The sequence below is a fragment of the Staurois parvus genome, unplaced genomic scaffold (assembly GCF_062004578.1).
Source record: "Staurois parvus isolate SC_StPar_1 unplaced genomic scaffold, SC_StPar_1.0 ptg000896l, whole genome shotgun sequence".
Lineage (NCBI taxonomy): Eukaryota > Metazoa > Chordata > Amphibia > Anura > Ranidae > Staurois > Staurois parvus.
The window spans coordinates 86,127-104,131 of NW_028318692.1; the positions used below are offsets into that span (position 1 = coordinate 86,127).

At 43.0% G+C, this 18,005-nt stretch overlaps 1 protein-coding gene across 3 annotated transcripts in view; it reads right to left on the reverse strand.

The window, feature by feature from the left end:
- OCRL (OCRL inositol polyphosphate-5-phosphatase) overlaps positions 1-18,005 on the reverse strand; it is a 165,755-nt gene that overhangs the window by 33,197 nt on the left and 114,553 nt on the right. For all 3 annotated transcript variants that reach the window (XM_089656221.1, XM_089656220.1, XM_089656219.1), the window contains 4 exons: positions 14,990-15,125; positions 9,128-9,238; positions 4,703-4,868; positions 1,932-2,167 (listed from right to left, as the gene is read on the reverse strand). In XM_089656221.1, the coding sequence (XP_089512347.1) occupies positions 1,932-2,167; positions 4,703-4,868; positions 9,128-9,238; positions 14,990-15,125 (649 nt within the window). The remainder of the gene's footprint in view (positions 1-1,931; positions 2,168-4,702; positions 4,869-9,127; positions 9,239-14,989; positions 15,126-18,005) is intronic.

Below are 18,005 nucleotides of genomic sequence, written 5' to 3' on the forward strand. Positions count from 1 at the left end.
GCGGGTGAAATAAGTATCGAACATGTCACCATTATTCCAGGTAAATATATATCTAAAGGTGCTATTGACATGAAATGTTCACGTCAGTACCAACCCATGCAGTCCATACATGCAAAGAAACCAAAACAAGTTCAGAAATTAAGTTATGTGTAATAAAATGCAATGACACGGGGAAAAAGTATTGAACACATGAAGGAAGGTGCAAAAAGGCATGGAAAGCCAAGTCACCAGCTGAAATCTATCAATAATTAGAAAGCAATCCTGCCTCTTGTCAGTGCAAATTAATATCTGCTGGTTCAGTCTCAACTGATGGCCTATAAAAAAAGGTGTCTCATTACCAAGGTGTCACACAAGAAACATCGCATGATGTGTAAAAGCAAAGAGCACTCGCAAGACCTTTGCAACCTTACTGCTGCATTGGTAACAGAAGGAGTTCTAAACTTCTGAATGTTCCAGTGAGCACTGTTGGGGCCTGATGGCACTGGTTACAGAAGGATTTCTAATCTTCTGAATGTTCCAGCGAACACTGTTGGGGCCTGATGACACTGGTTACAGCAGGATTTCTAAACTTCTGAATGTTCCAGTGAGCACTGTTGGGGCCTGATGACACTGGTTACAGCAGGATTTCTAAACTTCTGAATGTTCCAGTGAGCACTGTTGGGGCCTGATGGCACTGGTTACAGCAGGATTTCTAAACGTCTGAATGTTCCAGCGAGCACTGTTGGGGCCTGATGGCACTGGTTACAGCAGGATTTCTAAACTTCTGAATGTTCCAGCGAGCACTGTTGGGGCCTGATGGCACTGGTTACAGAAGGATTTCTAAACTTCTGAATGTTCCAGTGAGCACTGTTGGGGCCATAATCCGGAAGTGGAAAGAACATCATTTAACCATAAACCGGGCACAACCTGGTGCTCCTCACAAGATTTCTGACACAGTGAAAAGAATTATCAGAAGAGTTGCCCATGAGTGAAGGACCACTTATGGAAAGCTTGAAGCTCGTTTAAAGTTTGCTGCACAACATTTAGACAAGCCTGTGAAATACTGTGAGAATATAGTCTGGTTAGATGAGACCAAAATTGAACTCTTTGGATTCCATAATACACACCATGTTTGAAGGTCAAATGGCACTGCACATCACCCCAAAAACACCATACCAACTCTGAAGCATGGTGGTGGGAAGATCATGGTGTGTGGCTGGTTTTCAGCATATTGTACTGGCAAACGTCATGTCGATGAATGGAAAAATGGACCAAGGCATGCTAGATAATTATCTGCGGCCATCTACCAGGATAATGAAGACAAAACAAGGGTGGACATTTCAGCAAGACAATGATCCCAAACACAAAGCCGAGGAAACTCTCAGTTGGTTTCCAAAAAGAAAATAAAGCGGCTAGAATGGCCCAGCCAATCACCTGACTTGAATCCAATAGAAAATCTATGGAAAGAACTAGAGATCAGTCCATAGAAGAGGCCCACGGAACCATCAAGATTTGAAGACGGTTTGTGTGGAAGAATGGGCCAAAATCACACCTGAGCAATGCATGCCACTCGGTTATCCATACAGGAGGCGTCTTGAAGCTGTCATTGCCAACAAAGGATTTTGTATGAAGTATTAAATAAATTTCAGTTAGCGTGTTCAATACTTTTTCCCTGCGTCATTCCATTTTATTACACATAACTTAATTTCTGAACTTATTTATTTTGGTTTCTTTGTATGTATGGATTGCATGGGTTGTTGCCAACGTGTGGTGAAAATTCCATGTCAATAGCACCTTTAGAAATGTATTTACTGAGAAAAATGGTGACGTGTTCAATACTTATTTTACCCGCTGTAAGACATCAATAGTAACAACTGAGCCTACAATTTTCATACAGGAGAAGAAAGAAAGATTTCTCTAAAAGCGTCCACCAGGAGGCACTGAATTCTCACCAGATCGATGAGTTTGGTGACCGGGATCTCCCGGATGGGCCTCTTCATTCGGCACAAGGCCTCCAGAGATGTGCCGAACGAGCTGACCAGGTAGCTCCCGGTGATGGTCAGGAAGTAATCTTTGCCGCGGTCCAGGTGAAGTACCAGGATGTCCTCGATGCTGTCCTGACTCGAGTTCAGCAGCGTGACGGAGTCTTTGCTGACGTAGACTTCCAGACTGATCTCCACCGACTCATCTGAGGCCAGGAAATGATTGTGAAATGAAAGCAAGGAATGCCAGATACTCATAAATAGTAACAATTTATATATACATTCATGAAATGCAAACAGAACAACGCTAGTGGTGCACCGAAATGAAAATTCTGGTGCCAAAACCAAAAACGAAAAATCAAAATGCACTTGGCTGAAAACCGAAATGCGCAATTTTTAAAAATGAATATATATTTTTTGAAAAAAAAAATACACTGATTAAAAAACAAACAAAAAAAAACAATGTATACCCCAATTGTTTTGTAAAATATGAAAGAGGATGTTACGGCGAGTAAATAGATACCCGACATGTCACGCTTTAAAACTGTGCACGCTCGTGGAATGGCGTGAAACTGCGATACTTGAAAATCTCCATGGGTGATGCTTTAATAATTTCTACAGGTTAGCAGTATGACGTTACAGAGGAGGTCTAGTGTGAGAATTATTGCTCTTGCTACGACGTTCGTGGCAATACCTCACATGTGTGGTTTGAACACTGTTTACATATGTGGGCGTGGCCAAAGTATGAGTTCACCACTATGTGTGAGCATGGGGGGGGGGGGGCACTTTAAACTTTTTTTTTTTTCTTTAGAAAAAATTTTAATCATTTTTTATTATTGTCACAAGAAATGCATGCATAGATAGAAATAATTAGTGACAGGTCCTCTTTATGGAGAGATATGGGGTCAATAGGACCCTACAACTCTCCTCTGCAATGTAAATCATTGGATCAAAAAAAAGCATTGATCTAGTGCCTTAAAAAAAAAATATGGCCGGAACGGGAAGTGACCGCTCTGGTCCTCCAAGGGCATAGAGATGAGTGGCAGCCATCTTTCCTTCACTCATCTCTATGCCCAGCGCCAGGATTGATGGTTTCTTATGTAAGTCTCAGAACTACCGAGCAGTAGCGGTGTTTTTGCGGCACCTGTATCGGTGCTTTTTTTTCCATTTCGGTGCACCCCTAATTATGACTCAAGGAGCAAACAGGTGGGAAGCCTCACTTTTGTCATTCACTGCAGAGCTCAGTCTCAGTCCCGCAAAGACTGGGATCGAGCTCTGCAGTCACTTTGCAGCAATTGTTTTCTTATTCCGGGTCACAATCCTGCGCAATGTCCTTTTGTCTCTTTCAGTCAGTTGACCATGTGGACCGCGCTCATGCTTATCAGACGTTTTCCCGGAAACTCTATATGCCGCCATAACCTTTGATACTGGACCTCGCGACACGGCAAATAAATTGGCAACTTCAATCACAGAGGCACCAGCTAAGCGGCACCAACTTTCCCTTTTGAAGCTCAGTAAGCTCTGACATGACTCCGTATTAATAGCAGCACACGTAGTGAATCATGAAAGTGAGGATTTCCACCTGTTAACTAGGTGTCTCATCACGCAGCGGAAGTAAAAGAACACAAAGCATGTTGTCACTTTCACAACTACAAATCATGTAGCAATTTTTTATTTTTTTTTTTGTCCAACCTTTGTATTTTCGTTGAACACGGAGTTCCACTCACACTCTCAAAAAATAAAAGTCAGCAGCTACAAAAACTGTAGCTGCTGACTTTTAAAAAACAGCCATTTACCTGTCCCTCGGTCCCGTGGTGTGTCCCCCGCAGCCCTTTTCCCTGGCCGTCCTGGATTCCAGGAAGCCGGCATCTTCAGTGTGGGCACCCGGCTGTGAAGCCACAAGCTGTCACAGCCAGGTGCCCACACTGAAGATGCCGGGTGCCCACTGCGCATGCGCGAGTAGCGCTGCGCTTCATGAATGGCCCTGTACTCTTCTGGGACCTGTCACGTGTCCCAAAAGACTACAGGGAGGGAGGACACCTTCCGCTTCCAATCGCCTAGGCCAGGGGTAGGCAACCTGAGAGCCGCAGGACCACAAGCTCCATCATGCCTCTGCAAGTCATAGCTGTAACTGTCAGTTTTGTAATCTTTGCAATGCCTCATGGGAAATGTAGTTACACAAGAGCTAGAGAGCCACAGGTTGCCTACCCCTGGCCTAGGCGATCAGACCAGATGTGGTAGCGGGTACCTGTCAAATTCAGGTACTTGCTCCCCCCCCCCGCCCCCCAAAGGTGCCAATCCTTAATGGGGAGCGGGGGAGCAGTCCTTAAAGGAGAACTTCCCCTTTTGGGTGGAGCTCCGCTTTAAGGTGGTGTCACATGCCCTGTAGCAGCTGCCACATGCAATTCCCCCTGGTTGGGGGGGGGGGGGGATTGTAGGGGTCATCCATGCACCGGGGTGCCTGTGTGATAAGAGGGCCTTGTGTCTCATCAAATCTTCTTACCCTGCCGCTTCACTGGGGCCTGATCTCCGCTGTTGAGGAGGTTGGGCACCTGCGGAGTGGCAGGGGAAAAACACTGGATGAGACCGGCAGTGCCCAAGGCACATTCCCATCCCCCCCAGTTGCAACCCTGTTAGCTGCCATGCATGCCACCCCTGAAGTTTTACTATAGTCTACCACCTAGAATTCCATCAGCTCCACTGTGAATAATCATAATGTCCAAACAATACAAATGACTCACTTGGCTCCAGATAACCTTCGCAGGGCTCGGCTCTCAGCCATGGTTTACAGTACTGAGTGTCGTTCAGTTTGGGGATAAAGGAGAAGTGACAAGGAACCTGCCCGTCATTCTGGATGTGAAATTTTTCGATCTGAAGTTGCCGGAACCTCACCCACTCAAATGTGAACTGTGGAAGGAACCATAGAAATTAAACGCGAGTCACAAAATCATTTCACTGCAAATACCATAAAGAATAGAGCCGCAGTTCTGTTCAATCACACTGTTCAACAGGTAAAAAGTTTTGGGCATAAAATTAGCTAATCTTACATAATTTTGGGGTGCTGAAAACGAAAATGACCCTAAAAAATGTTGATTGGCTCTAGTTTCCATGATATATTCACCCATCTAATGACGGAAGCCATTCAAAATTATGATGCAACTTCAGCTGCATATTGCGCAATTGATACTGGTGACCAATAGAAAATGTCATGTATACTGAGATGATGCAATATTAGCCTTTAATTGCATCACTTCACTGCATAAAAGCTGCAGTATCTGTAGCTGATTGTAGTTCGTCTTTACATTTCGTTTTAGGCTTATATAGGCTACTCAGTAATGCCTCGAACTTGTGTGAATAAATCAGATAATTTCTGCTGTATCTGCGGTGAAATAACTTTTATCTCACAAAAAAGGAGGATAACAGGAATGATTAAGAAAGCCTACAACTTGTATTTTGGCTGCAAGATAGGAGACCAGGACAAGAGCTGGGCACCACATATATGCTGCAATTCTTGTGGGACGGCACTGGAGCAATGGTTGAATGGGAAAAAAGGCATCTATGCCTTTCGCTGTGCCAATGATTTGGAGAGAGCCAACAGATCATGTTAGTAATTGTTACTTTTGTATGGTGCCTCCAATTGTAAAAGGGCTAAATAAGAAGAAAAAGTACTCTGTGCACTATCCAAATATTCCATCGGCAATACGTCCAGTTCCTCATGGAGAGGGGCTACCAATTCCTAAAGCACCAGAATCCTTCGTGGTTGAGTCAAGTGAGGAAGAACCTGAAGCGTGTAGTCACGTGCAGTTGTAAGAGATAGCCCTTTCCTCGAATAGAAGAGAAAAGCCAAGAGAAGCAAAACCGACACAAACTGAAGACAAAACTAGTGAGAATCCTAAGTATTAAAATGATTCAACTTAGCTTATGGCTATAATTGTTCTTGGTAATCCTATGCAATATATTATGCCATTTAGGCTTTGTTATGTAGTCAATATCACTTGCTTTATATTTGTGGAAAGACATCTATCTATATAATTATTGTGCATTATGTAGTCATTACGCCTATAGTAGAAAACTTTCCGTTTACAGAAAAACTAGAGCCAATTGACACATTTCATTGTTATATTTGAACTCAGAATGTGAAATTCATTAAGAAATGGATCCTTTTGTTTCCAAAACTGGCAAAAAATAAAAATTTGTTGAACAGTGTAATCAGGTAGTTGTATTAACCACTTCAATACCGGGCACTTTCACCCCCTTCCTGCCCAGGCCAATTTTCTGCTTTCAGCGCTGTCGCACTGATAATTGGTATTTAATCACCACAGAATTTTTCAAATTTTTACTAAATAAAACCCTGAAACCTTTGAAAAAGAAAACGCACTTTTCTTCCTTTCTGTTATAAAATTTTGCAAATAAATAACATTTCTTCATAAATTTAGGTCAAAATGTATTCTGATACATTTCTTTGGTGAAAATAATAAAAATAATAATTTAATCTGTATTTTTTTTTTTACATTTTTCTATTTTTTTTATTACATTATTTTTAATTTTTTTTACTATTTTTGTTTTCAGCACACTCTGACCAAAGCAGTACAATGTTACCATAATAAAAAGCTTTCCGTGATTGGCTTCTCACAACTCTGCAAATTCTGTATCACAGACCTGAAGGTCCAGAAAGTATAATAGCTGCGCTCCTGGTGTTCAGTAAAACGGTCAATTGTAAATAAAGCCTTGTTGGACTTAAACTACTGTATATCAGCATGGAAAGCTGAGTTCTTGTGAGCTACTACGGTGTATTTATGATGCGAAAAATTATATCTAAAATATATATACAAAAATGTATATATATATATATATATATACACACACATATATATATATATATACACACATATATATACATATATATATATATATATATATATATATATATATATATATATACACACACATATATATATATTTATACATATATATATATATACACACACACATATATATATATATATATATATATATATATACACTACTATGAATGGCATGCTAAAGAATTACATATACTTGTGTAATAAAAAAATGTTTTTTCAAACATAAAAAATAAAATCTAAACAATAATACTAAAAAATTAAGTGGGTCACCTACACCATACACACTCATACTCGTGTGTCACTATAATCAAAAAACAAAGGAAACGTGTCGTGCTCCACTAATATATGTGAAATATACTCTATGGACTTATTCATAAACAATATAAAATTCAAAGTCATTTTCAATAAATCATAAAGAACACATTTCCTTTAAGCGTCGTGCCCCTCCCCTACGCGTTACGACACCGGGTCACGTGGCTTCATCAGGGGGAATTGATTGGACGGCACAACGCTCATTGACTTTTATATAGGTATAGTAATCTTCAGTAGCCTCCCTGTCACAGCAGTGCACACTGGTGAAGGCGCACATAAGTAAAGTTTTTTGTGGACTTTTTTAATGTTTCGCTAGAGGAAGACACCTAAACAAGCACGGATTGTGTTTAAAATAAGCACGCAGTTTCAGAAGGACTGCACACGAAAGTTGGACTCACATATGCTATTTATAATTTATTGAAAATTACTTTGAATTTTATATGGTTTATGAATAAGTCCATAAAGCAGGGGCGGACTGACCATTTGGAAACTCAGGGGTGCACTGCATACAGAGGGCAGAGTTCGGGGGTGCACTGCATACAGAGGGCAGAGTTCGGGGATGCGCTGCATACAGAGGGCAGAGTTTGGGGGTGTGCTGCATACAGAGGGCAGAGTTTGGGGGTGAGCTGCATACAGAGGGCAGAGTTCGGGGGTGAGCTGCATACAGAGGGCAGAGTTTGGGGGTGAGCTGCATACAGAGGGCAGAGTTTGGGGGTGAGCTGCATACAGAGGGCAGAGTTCGGGGGTGTGCTGCATACAGAGGGCAGAGTTCGGGGGTGTGCTGCATACAGAGGGCAGAGTTCGGGGGTGAGCTGCATACAGAGGGCAGAGTTTGGGGGTGAGCTGCATACAGAGGGCAGAGTTTGGGGGTGCGTTGCATACAGAGGGCAGAGTTTGGGGGTGCGCTGCATACAGAGGGCAGAGTTCGGGGGTGCGCTGCATACAGAGGGCAGAGTTCGGGGGTGCGCTGCATACAGAGGGCAGAGTTCGGGGGTGCGTTGCATACAGAGGGCAGAGTTCGGGGGTGCGTTGCATACAGAGGGCAGAGTTCGGGGGTGCGTTGCATACAGAGGGCAGAGTTCGGGGGTGCGTTGCATACAGAGGGCAGAGTTCGGGGGTGCGTTGCATACAGAGGGCAGAGTTCGGGGGTGCGCTGCATACAGAGGGCAGAGTTCGGGGGTGTGCTGCATACAGAGGGCAGAGTTCAGTCTTCTTCCACAGTTGCTTACCTCTGCACCCCCCATCCACATCTCCCTGTCACCCCTCTTCAGCTCGGACCTCTGCATGCAAAATCTCCACCATCTTCTACTTACACGTCTTACTTTTGTTGCTGTATTAAGCTGAAGCACCCAGCCGGCTCTAGTCCCTCCCCACACACTGTAGGTGGCTCCGCCTCTCTCACCTGCTGGGAGATCATTCAGTGGGGGTGTCGGCCTAAACTCTGCACCCCGGTACCTGCATCTCCCTGGTCACCATCCTGCACTCAGTGGGAGCCGCTCAGGTGATCAGATCTGGGAGGGCCAGGGGCGGACTGACCATTTGGAAATTCGGGCACTGCCCGAGGGTCCGGGGTCAGTAGGGGGCCCCATGAGATGCTCCTGGTACCTTTTTCATAGGCTTTTTTGAGTTTGGGCAAGGACACAGGGGCCTCATGATCCCCTATTGCCCGGGGGCCCCATGAGTTGTCAGTCCGCCCCTGCCGTAGAGTATATTTCACATATATTAGTGGAGCGTGACACGTTTGCAATTGTTTTTGATACTGTACACCGGCACATTTTAAAAGTAAGGTAGTTCTTTAATTGCAGAGGAGCTAAGTGAGGTAGCCGGTCAGCTTGGCAGATGCCCCCCCATCACAAGAACAGCTGAACAGAACAACAAATCTTTCAGCAGGTATAATAGATTCCATGTACACATTTCAGTGCTTTATCCATTCTATCCATCTGCCGAACGTTCAGTTGTAATACACAGATGACACCATCACACACTCACTTCTCTTCTGCTCAGGTTTAAGGAAGGAAGGAAATCGTTTTCCATTCTGTCCATCATCCGCACGATTTCCTCGAACGCCTTGCGGTATCGCCGCTCATCGACCACTTTCACCTGGAAAGGTACCAAAGTCACAACGGTCAGGAAACAAGGGAAAGGATGAGCTCAGCATTTTCATTGTATTTAGAGAATGCTAAACAATCCAGCAGTGATTTCCTGATCGGGGACACGAAAGAACAAGAGAAATATACAAAATAACTGTGTGCCAGGGAAAGAAAAACAAACTATAAAAAAATGACAGAGCTAATATCTGCAGAACAGAGTCAAACTATGATGTACCCGAGACTGGGCGTACATCCTCCCTCACGCCATACATGATACAATCTGACCGTACAGTCTCTTTTGGATCCACCAACATATATGCGGTACAAGGGCCTGTCTGATTAAATACCGACTGTACAGCTCCTGGATACCGATTGTACAGTTTAGACAGGTCGTGGATACCGATTGTACAGTTTAGACAGGTCCTGGATTCCGATTGTACAGTTTAGACAGCTCCTGGATACCGATTGTACACTTTAGACAGGTCGTGGATACCGATTGTACAGTTTAGACAGGTCCTGGATACAGATTGTATAGTTTAGACAGGTCGTGGATACCGATTGTACAGTTTAGACAGGTCCTGGATACCGATTGTATAGTTTAGACAGGTCCTGGATACCGATTGTACAGTTTAGACAGGTCCTGGATACCGATTGTACAGTTTTGACAGGTCGTGGATACCGATTGTACAGTTTAGACAGGTCCTGGATACCGATTGTATAGTTTAGACAGGTCCTGGATACCGATTGTATAGATTAGACAGGTCCTGGATACCGATTGTATAGTTCAGACAGCTCCTCATTTTACACAGTTTTGGTAAATCTAAAAGTAGATTGTACACAGACTGTATATTCAGATAATTACATGCATGGTGAAGCTTTAACACCTCCCCACTAAGGGTACACATATACCGTATGTGGCCTCATGGATAACACGGGACCGTATGTATGAGCTACTGTGTTTGTACTGCAAAGAGCTCCCAGCACAGAGATTGCGCTGTCACGGACAGCTCCGAGCTGAGCACCAAAGACTGAAAACAGGGCAGACAGATTCCCGATCATGTGATCACTTTTTTTTTTTTTTTTTTAAATCAAGCAAACTTTTTATTGAGAGGAACAGACATGCAGTCACATCACAAATTCAATGAAAACAAGCACAGGTCGATTCGACAAGCGAATATTACAGTATACAGATAGTAAAACCTGTGCTGCAGGCAAGGAAAGGAAGCCCAGCATAATAACAGCCAACATGATGGTTTTACAGGGAATAATCATTGCTTCTCCTCGTCACAAGGTCCTGGATTCCGATTGTACAGTTTAAACACGTCCTGGATACCGATTGTACAGTTTAGACAGGTCCTGGATACCGATTGTATAGTTTAGACAGCTCCTGGATACCGATTGTACACAGTTTAGACAGTTCCTGGATACAGATTTTACAGTTTAGACAGGTCCTGGATACCGATTGTACAGTTTAGACAGCTCCTAGATACCGATTGCACACTTTAGACAGGTCCTGGATACCGATTGTACAGTTTAGACAGCTCCTGGATACCGATTGTACAGTTTAGACAGCTCCTAGATACCGATTGTACACTTTAGACAGGTCATGGATACCGATTGTACAGTTTAGACAGGTCATGGATACTGATTGTATAGTTTAGATAGCTCCTAGATACCGATTGTACACTTTAGACAGGTCCTGGATACTGATTGTACAGTTTAGATAGCTCCTGGATACCGATTGTACAGTTTAGACAGGTCGTGGATACCGATTGTACAGTTTTGACAGGTCCCGGATACCGATTGTACAGTTTAGACAGGTCATGGATACCGATTGTACAGTTTAGACAGGTCATGGATACTGATTGTATAGTTTAGATAGCTCCTAGATACCGATTGTACACTTTAGACAGGTCCTGGATACTGATTGTACAGTTTAGATAGCTCCTGGATACCGATTGTACAGTTTAGACAGGTCGTGGATACCGATTGTACAGTTTAGACAGGTCCTGGATACCGATTGTACACTTTAGACAGGTCGTGGATACCGATTGTACAGTTTAGACAGCTCCTGGATACCGATTGTACACTTTAGACAGGTCGTGGATACCGATTGTACAGTTTAGACAGGTCCTGGATACCGATTGTACAGTTTAGATAGGTCCTGGATACCGATTGTACAGTTTAGACAGGTCCTGGATACCGATTGTACAGTTTTGACAGGTCCTGGATACCGATTGTATAGTTTAGACAGGTCCTGGATACCGATTGTATAGATTAGACAGGTCCTGGATACCGATTGTATAGATTAGACAGGTCCTGGATACCGATTGTATAGTTCACACAGCTCCTCATTTTACACAGTTTTGGTAAATCTAAAAGTAGATTGTACACAGACTGTATATTCAGATAATTACATGCATGGTGAAGCTTTAACACCTCCCCACTAAGGGTACACATATACCGTATGTGGCCTCATGGATAACACGGGACCGTATGTATGAGCTACTGTGTTTGTACTGCAAAGAGCTCCCAGCACAGAGATTGCGCTGTCACGGACAGCTCCGAGCTGAGCACCAAAGACTGAAAACAGGGCAGACAGATTCCCAATCATGTGATCACTTTTTTTTTTTTTTTTTAAATCAAGCAAACTTTTTATTGAGAGGAACAGACATGCAGTCACATCACAAATTCAATGAAAACAAGCACAGGTCGATTCGACAAGCGAATATTACAGTATACAGATAGTAAAACCTTTGCTGCAGGCAAGGAAAGGAAGCCCAGCATAATAACAGCCAACATGATGGTTTTACAGGGAATAATCATTGCTTCTCCTCCTCGTCACAAGTAAACGTCAAGCCATTTATCCCAAACTTTATATTTATCAGGGCGTCCTCTATGTATATTCAAATAAATATAAATGCAGCGCTTAAAATGACAATAATATAGTAGTGACAATAATAATGTGTGCGCTAAAAGTGATTATAATGCAGATGGTGAACCGTCATACCCTTACCTGGAGTTGTCCCTGGAAGGTGAGAGTGTCCTGTGAGTGATTGGAGTTACCTTGTGTGCTTATGGTGTGCCAGATGATTCCGCCATCCTTGATGACCATACTGGGATATTATATGCGCATATCTTTTGCGCTTCTGGTGAGTGCATTCACATTACTGGTCTACATCACAGAGATCACCAGCACGGAACACGGATCACCTTGAAATTTGGACCTTTTTTTTACCCTGTGTATTTATAAACGCACTTCAGTCACTTTATTATAGTTGCTTTTATCAGGCACATGCGTCATTTTATGACGGTTCACCATCTGCATTTTAATCACTTTTAGCGCCCACATTATTATCACTACTATAATATTGTCATTTTAAGCGCTGCATTTATATTTATTTGATGCATTTATATTTATTTGATTATTTAGAGGTTAAGAGGTTTTACCTTCAATGCCAGCTGCTGTACTACCTTTGCGCTCACATATAACCCTCTTTTATACAATCCTCTACGTACAGTCAGGTCCATAAATATTGGGACATCGACACAATTCTAACATTTATGGCTCTATACACCACCACAATGGATTTGAAATGAAACGAACAAGATGTACTTTAACTGCAGACTGTCAGCTTTCATTTGAGGGTATTTACATCCAAATCAGGTGAACGGTGTAGGAATTACAACAGTTTGCATATGTGCCTCCCACTTGTTAAGGGACCAAAAGTAATGGGACAGAATAATAATCATAAATCAAACTTTTACTTTTTAATACTTGGTTGCAAATCCTTTGCAGTCAATTACAGCCTGAAGTGTGGAACGCATAGACATCACCAGATGCTGGGTTTCATCCCTGGTGATGCTCTGCCAGGCCTCTACTGCAACTGTCTTCAGTTCCTGCTTGTTCTTGGGGCATTTTCCCTTCAGTTTTGTCTTCAGCAAGTGAAATGCATGCTCAATCGGATTCAGGTCAGGTGATTGACTTGGCCATTGCAGAGCATTCCACTTCTTTCCCTTAAAAAACTCTTTGGTTGCTTTTGCAGTCTGCTTTGGGTCATTGTCCATCTGCACTGTGAAGCGTCCAATGAGTTGTGAAGCATTTGGCTGAATATGAGCAGATAATATTGCCCGAAACACTTCAGAATTCATCCGGCTGCTTTTGTCAGCAGTCACATCATCAATAAATACAAGAGAAGCAGTTCCATTGGCAGCCATACATGCCCACGCCATGACACTACCACCACCATGCTTCACTGATGAGGTGGTATGCTTAGGACCATGAGCAGTTCCTTTCCTTCTCCATACTCTCTCTTCCCATCACTCTGGTACAAGTTGATCTCGGTCTCATCTGTCCATAGGATGTTGTTCCAGAACTGTGAAGGCTTTTTTAGATGTCGTTTGGCAAACTCTAATCTGGCCTTCCAGTTTTTTAGGCTCACCAATGGTTTCCATCTTGTGGTGAACCCTCTGTATTCACTCTGGTGAAGTCTTCTCTTGATTGTTGCCTTTGACACACATACACCTACCTCCTGGAGAGTGTTCTTGATCTGGCCAACTGTTGTGAAGGGTGTTTTCTTCACCAGGGAAAGAATTCTTCGGTCATCAACCACAGTTGTTTTCCGTGGTCTTCCAGGTCCTTTGGTGTTGCTGAGCTCACCGGTGCGTTCCTTCTTTTTAAGAATGTTCCAAACAGTTGTTCTGGCCACGCCTAATGTTTTTGCTATCTCTCTGATGGGTTTGTTTTGTTTTTTCAGCCTAATGATGGCTTGCTTCACTGATAGTGACAGCTCTTTGGATCTCATCTTGAGAGTTGACAGCAACAGATTCCAAATGCAAATAGCACACTTGAAATGAACTCTGGACCTTTTATCTTCTCATTGTAATTGGGATAATGAGGGAATAACACACACCTGGCCATGGAACAGCTGAGAAGCCAATTGTCCCATTACTTTTGGTCCCTAACAAGTGGGAGGCATATATGCAAACTGTTGTAATTCCTACACCGTTCACCTGATTTGGATGTAAATACCCTCAAATTAAAGTTGACAGCCTGCAGTTAAAGCACATCTTGTTCGTTTCATTTCAAATCCATTGTGGTGGTGTATAGAGCCAAAAATGTTAGAATTGTGTCGATGTCCCAATATTTATGGACCTGACTGTATATGGATGACCTTCTTACATGGTAAAGCACTATTTACCGCAGCTACCCACTGTCAAAAATGTAGGCGACAACGCCTGCAACCACATACGAGCAAGCAATAATCTAGCCACAAACAGCATGTCTTGCAGAAAAATTAAGACACAATATATCCTTTTGATCAAAGTGCAGATGTGCGTATATCTTTAAAGGTAATCCACCACTTCTGATGGGTGTGCACTCACCAGAACTTTGATGTATACAAGCATTGGTTACAATCTGTCACATCTGGGTGCAGGAGTAGAGAAGCAGCTTATGGGGTTAATCATCCAGCATCCTCTCAGTACCGGTGGTGCGTGTATCTATAATCTGGGGAGCGGCTCCTTGCCCAGAAGACGGCGTGACGTCAGCAATGATGGCTCCACCCAACGTGTTTCGTGCGACAGCACGTCCTCAGGGGTACGCCAATTTATGAATGGAGTATAATTTATTTATATATATTACACTTTATATATATATATAAATTAGTGGGTTGCCCTAGACACGCGATGTGCACTCCATTGCACCCGCATGTGTCACCTTGGTGTTCATCGTTAGGCAGTTAATATATATGGTGCTTACCCCAATGCTGAACAGAGAGCTGACAGGCTTGTGGTCGCTGGTTTTCAGCTCCATGTGGCTGCGGTATCTTAGCTGTTTAATGTTACTTCCTCTCCACAGAACGCGGTCACACCAGGCTGGCACACGGCACTTGCCACTGGAGATCATGAAAACAAAAATTGTATTACTACTAATAGGGGTAGTTTAGTCTGTGAGGACCTTAATGAATGGTTTATTCCCTTTCCAGCAGCCCCAGCTTCTCTTTAAAAAGGTCTGAAGTTGGAGGGGAGCAGCAGGAACGCTTGCATGACCATTGTGATTGGCTGTCACAGTGGTCACATGATCAGGAACCAGTCTCTTCGGCTACCAATCATTAGCAAGGACCAAGAATTGTGTTCTACTGCCCGGTATCTGTGCTGGGAGTACAAGTACCAGCGACGCATATGTGTGGTTTGTGGGTATTAAAGCCCATCCATTAGCCTCCGCACATATGTGTTAGGCAGACATAAAAGGGATTAAAACAACGTAAATGTTTTTTTTTCTGATTTGTTCTCAGTACAAACTACACGTACAAGTGGTGGTATATATACTGGAAATTTTTTTTTAATACTAGTAATGGTGGCGATCAGCGACTTATAGCAGGACTGTGGCAGCCATTCTGACACTGGGGGGGAACTAACTGTCACTGACATCCCCAGTGACACTAATACAGTGATCAGTGCTAATAAAAAGCACTGACACTGGGCAGGAAGGGATTAACCTCCCTAGCGGTCCGATTATGTCAGTATTTCTGTGCTCAAAGCGGTACATTTTTTTGCATGGAAATATGTTGTTTTTTTATTGTAGGCTGTAATTCTTAGGAATAACTCACTGAAATCTGTCCGAACAAGAGTCTAGTAAACATCCCGGGGATGATAAAATTTGAAACACGAAATCATAAATTATAATTTAATAAATAATCCTAAAAAATAAAAATATAATAATAAATATAATTCAATAATATAATCAAACCAAAAACATTGAAATTTGAAATATAGCGCCAAGTTCGCACATCGCTGAGCAAAGTCGCAGAATCGTTTTCAGTGTCTGATGAGGAATTTCCCCCACGAATCATTATCACTCAATTCTGCAAGTGGTTCTGATTTACTATCGCTGTTCTCTAGCCGGTCTAAAACCGCTTTTGACGTAAAGGGACGCTTTTTGGACGCCATGGACGTTTCTCAGTTTCCAGGCAGAAAGAACAGTAAAAATGCAGGCAGGGCGCCGGACAAAGCACTCGGGACAAAATGTATGTGAAATGGTTTGATACAGGAATGTTATACTATGTGATTTTAGTGTATTTAGTGAATGTCACTTTTTGACATTTTCAAATTTCCCGCCGATTATGTCCCCGTATGTCCTGATGTCGCAGGGAACGGAACCCGGCAGACGGATGCCGGCATCGGCCGGAGGAGATGGCCGGGGACGTTGCAGGGGGGACATCACAGGAGCGCAGGACAAGGTAAGTGCTGGAGGGATCCCGGAGCAACGCTGCAGCGTATTCGAGTGTAGCTCGGGGGGGGTTACCGCTTGTGGTGCTTAAACTTTACCCCGAGCTACACTCGGGAATACCGCCAGGGGGGTTAATGGGCTTTTAGATGTGAACCTTTCAGAGGATCCACCCACGTGCCTTGGGCTGCTGTTAGAAACCACAGGCCCCATACAGTCGACCTGACAGGGCCCACTCTAACAAAAAAAAAAAAAAAAAAAAACAGTTTACGATGCTTTAGTTATGAACACGAGTGATCGGTACCAGAGAGGGAAATGCACGGTGCACAGGGAGGGTGAAGGGTGCAGCGGGAGGAGCAATTACTAGAACCGATCCCCTGTATGACCATCTCTGAACAGCTGGGTGGGAGAGGACAAGAATCCAGCTTTCAGCTGCTGCAAGAAGAGCCATACAGGGGATCAGTTCCAATAATTCCACGCCGTGCTGGTCACCCTCCCTACCGACATCCAATTCACCCAGATGCCTGGGCCCCCCCTGCTGGTCTGGGCCCCGTACAGGAGGACTGGTGGTACCCCCTTATCCACAGCCCTGCACGTGCCTATTGGGCTATGTATATTTTTCTGTGCTTTAGCCACCAGTGCAGATCACTGCTGTACGTGCGCTGTTCATGACCCGAAGGCAAATGTGGACCTCCCCCACCCTCCGACCCCATCTGACTGCATTTTTGATCTTAATAAGTGCATTTCTTATAAGAGACGCTTTCTTAGGTGAGGGCACACATGGAGGTAGAAGGGTGTGCAGATACTAGAACCAATCCCCCTACTGAGAAAGAAGAGTAGAAGCTGGCAGTGTGAGGTCCCGATCATGTGATCACTGATTGGTCAATCAGTGATCACATGCAGAGTAGTAAGCAATATGTCACTTCTGACATCATTGCTTACTACGTGTGAAATCTGTGAATGATCACCGAGATCACATGGTACAGGGATATTCACAACAGCCTTGTTCCATGTGACAAGGTGTGACCAATCACAGCTCACACAGTATTTCTCAATGACTGCAAGAATGCAGCTGGAGAGGAGGAGAAATGATTGCTTTTACATCCTTTATGGGTGTAAAAGCAATCAGTGTAAAAAGAAAAAAAAAATCTTCATCACCCCCCACAAGTAGTACAGTGTCACCATGGTGACACTGTACTGCTAGGGTGACAGTATGTAAAATAAAAATAAAAAATAATATTAAAAAATGTAAAAAAAATGTTTAAAAATTATAATTTTTGGTTATAAACTAATTTGGGTTATTTTTTTATAACTAAAAATATAACGGAATAAATTTTGGCCAAGATCTATGATGAAATATTATTTATTTGCAAAATTTTATTAAAAAAAAAACTTTTTTTTCAAAATTTTTGGACTTTTTCATTTTAGATAGCAAAAAAAAATAAAAATCTCAGTAGTGAATAAATACCATCAAAATAAAGTTTAATCTGTCTCAAAAAAATCCTAAAAAAATCATATGGCTACAGTGTTGCATGACCGCGCAATTGTC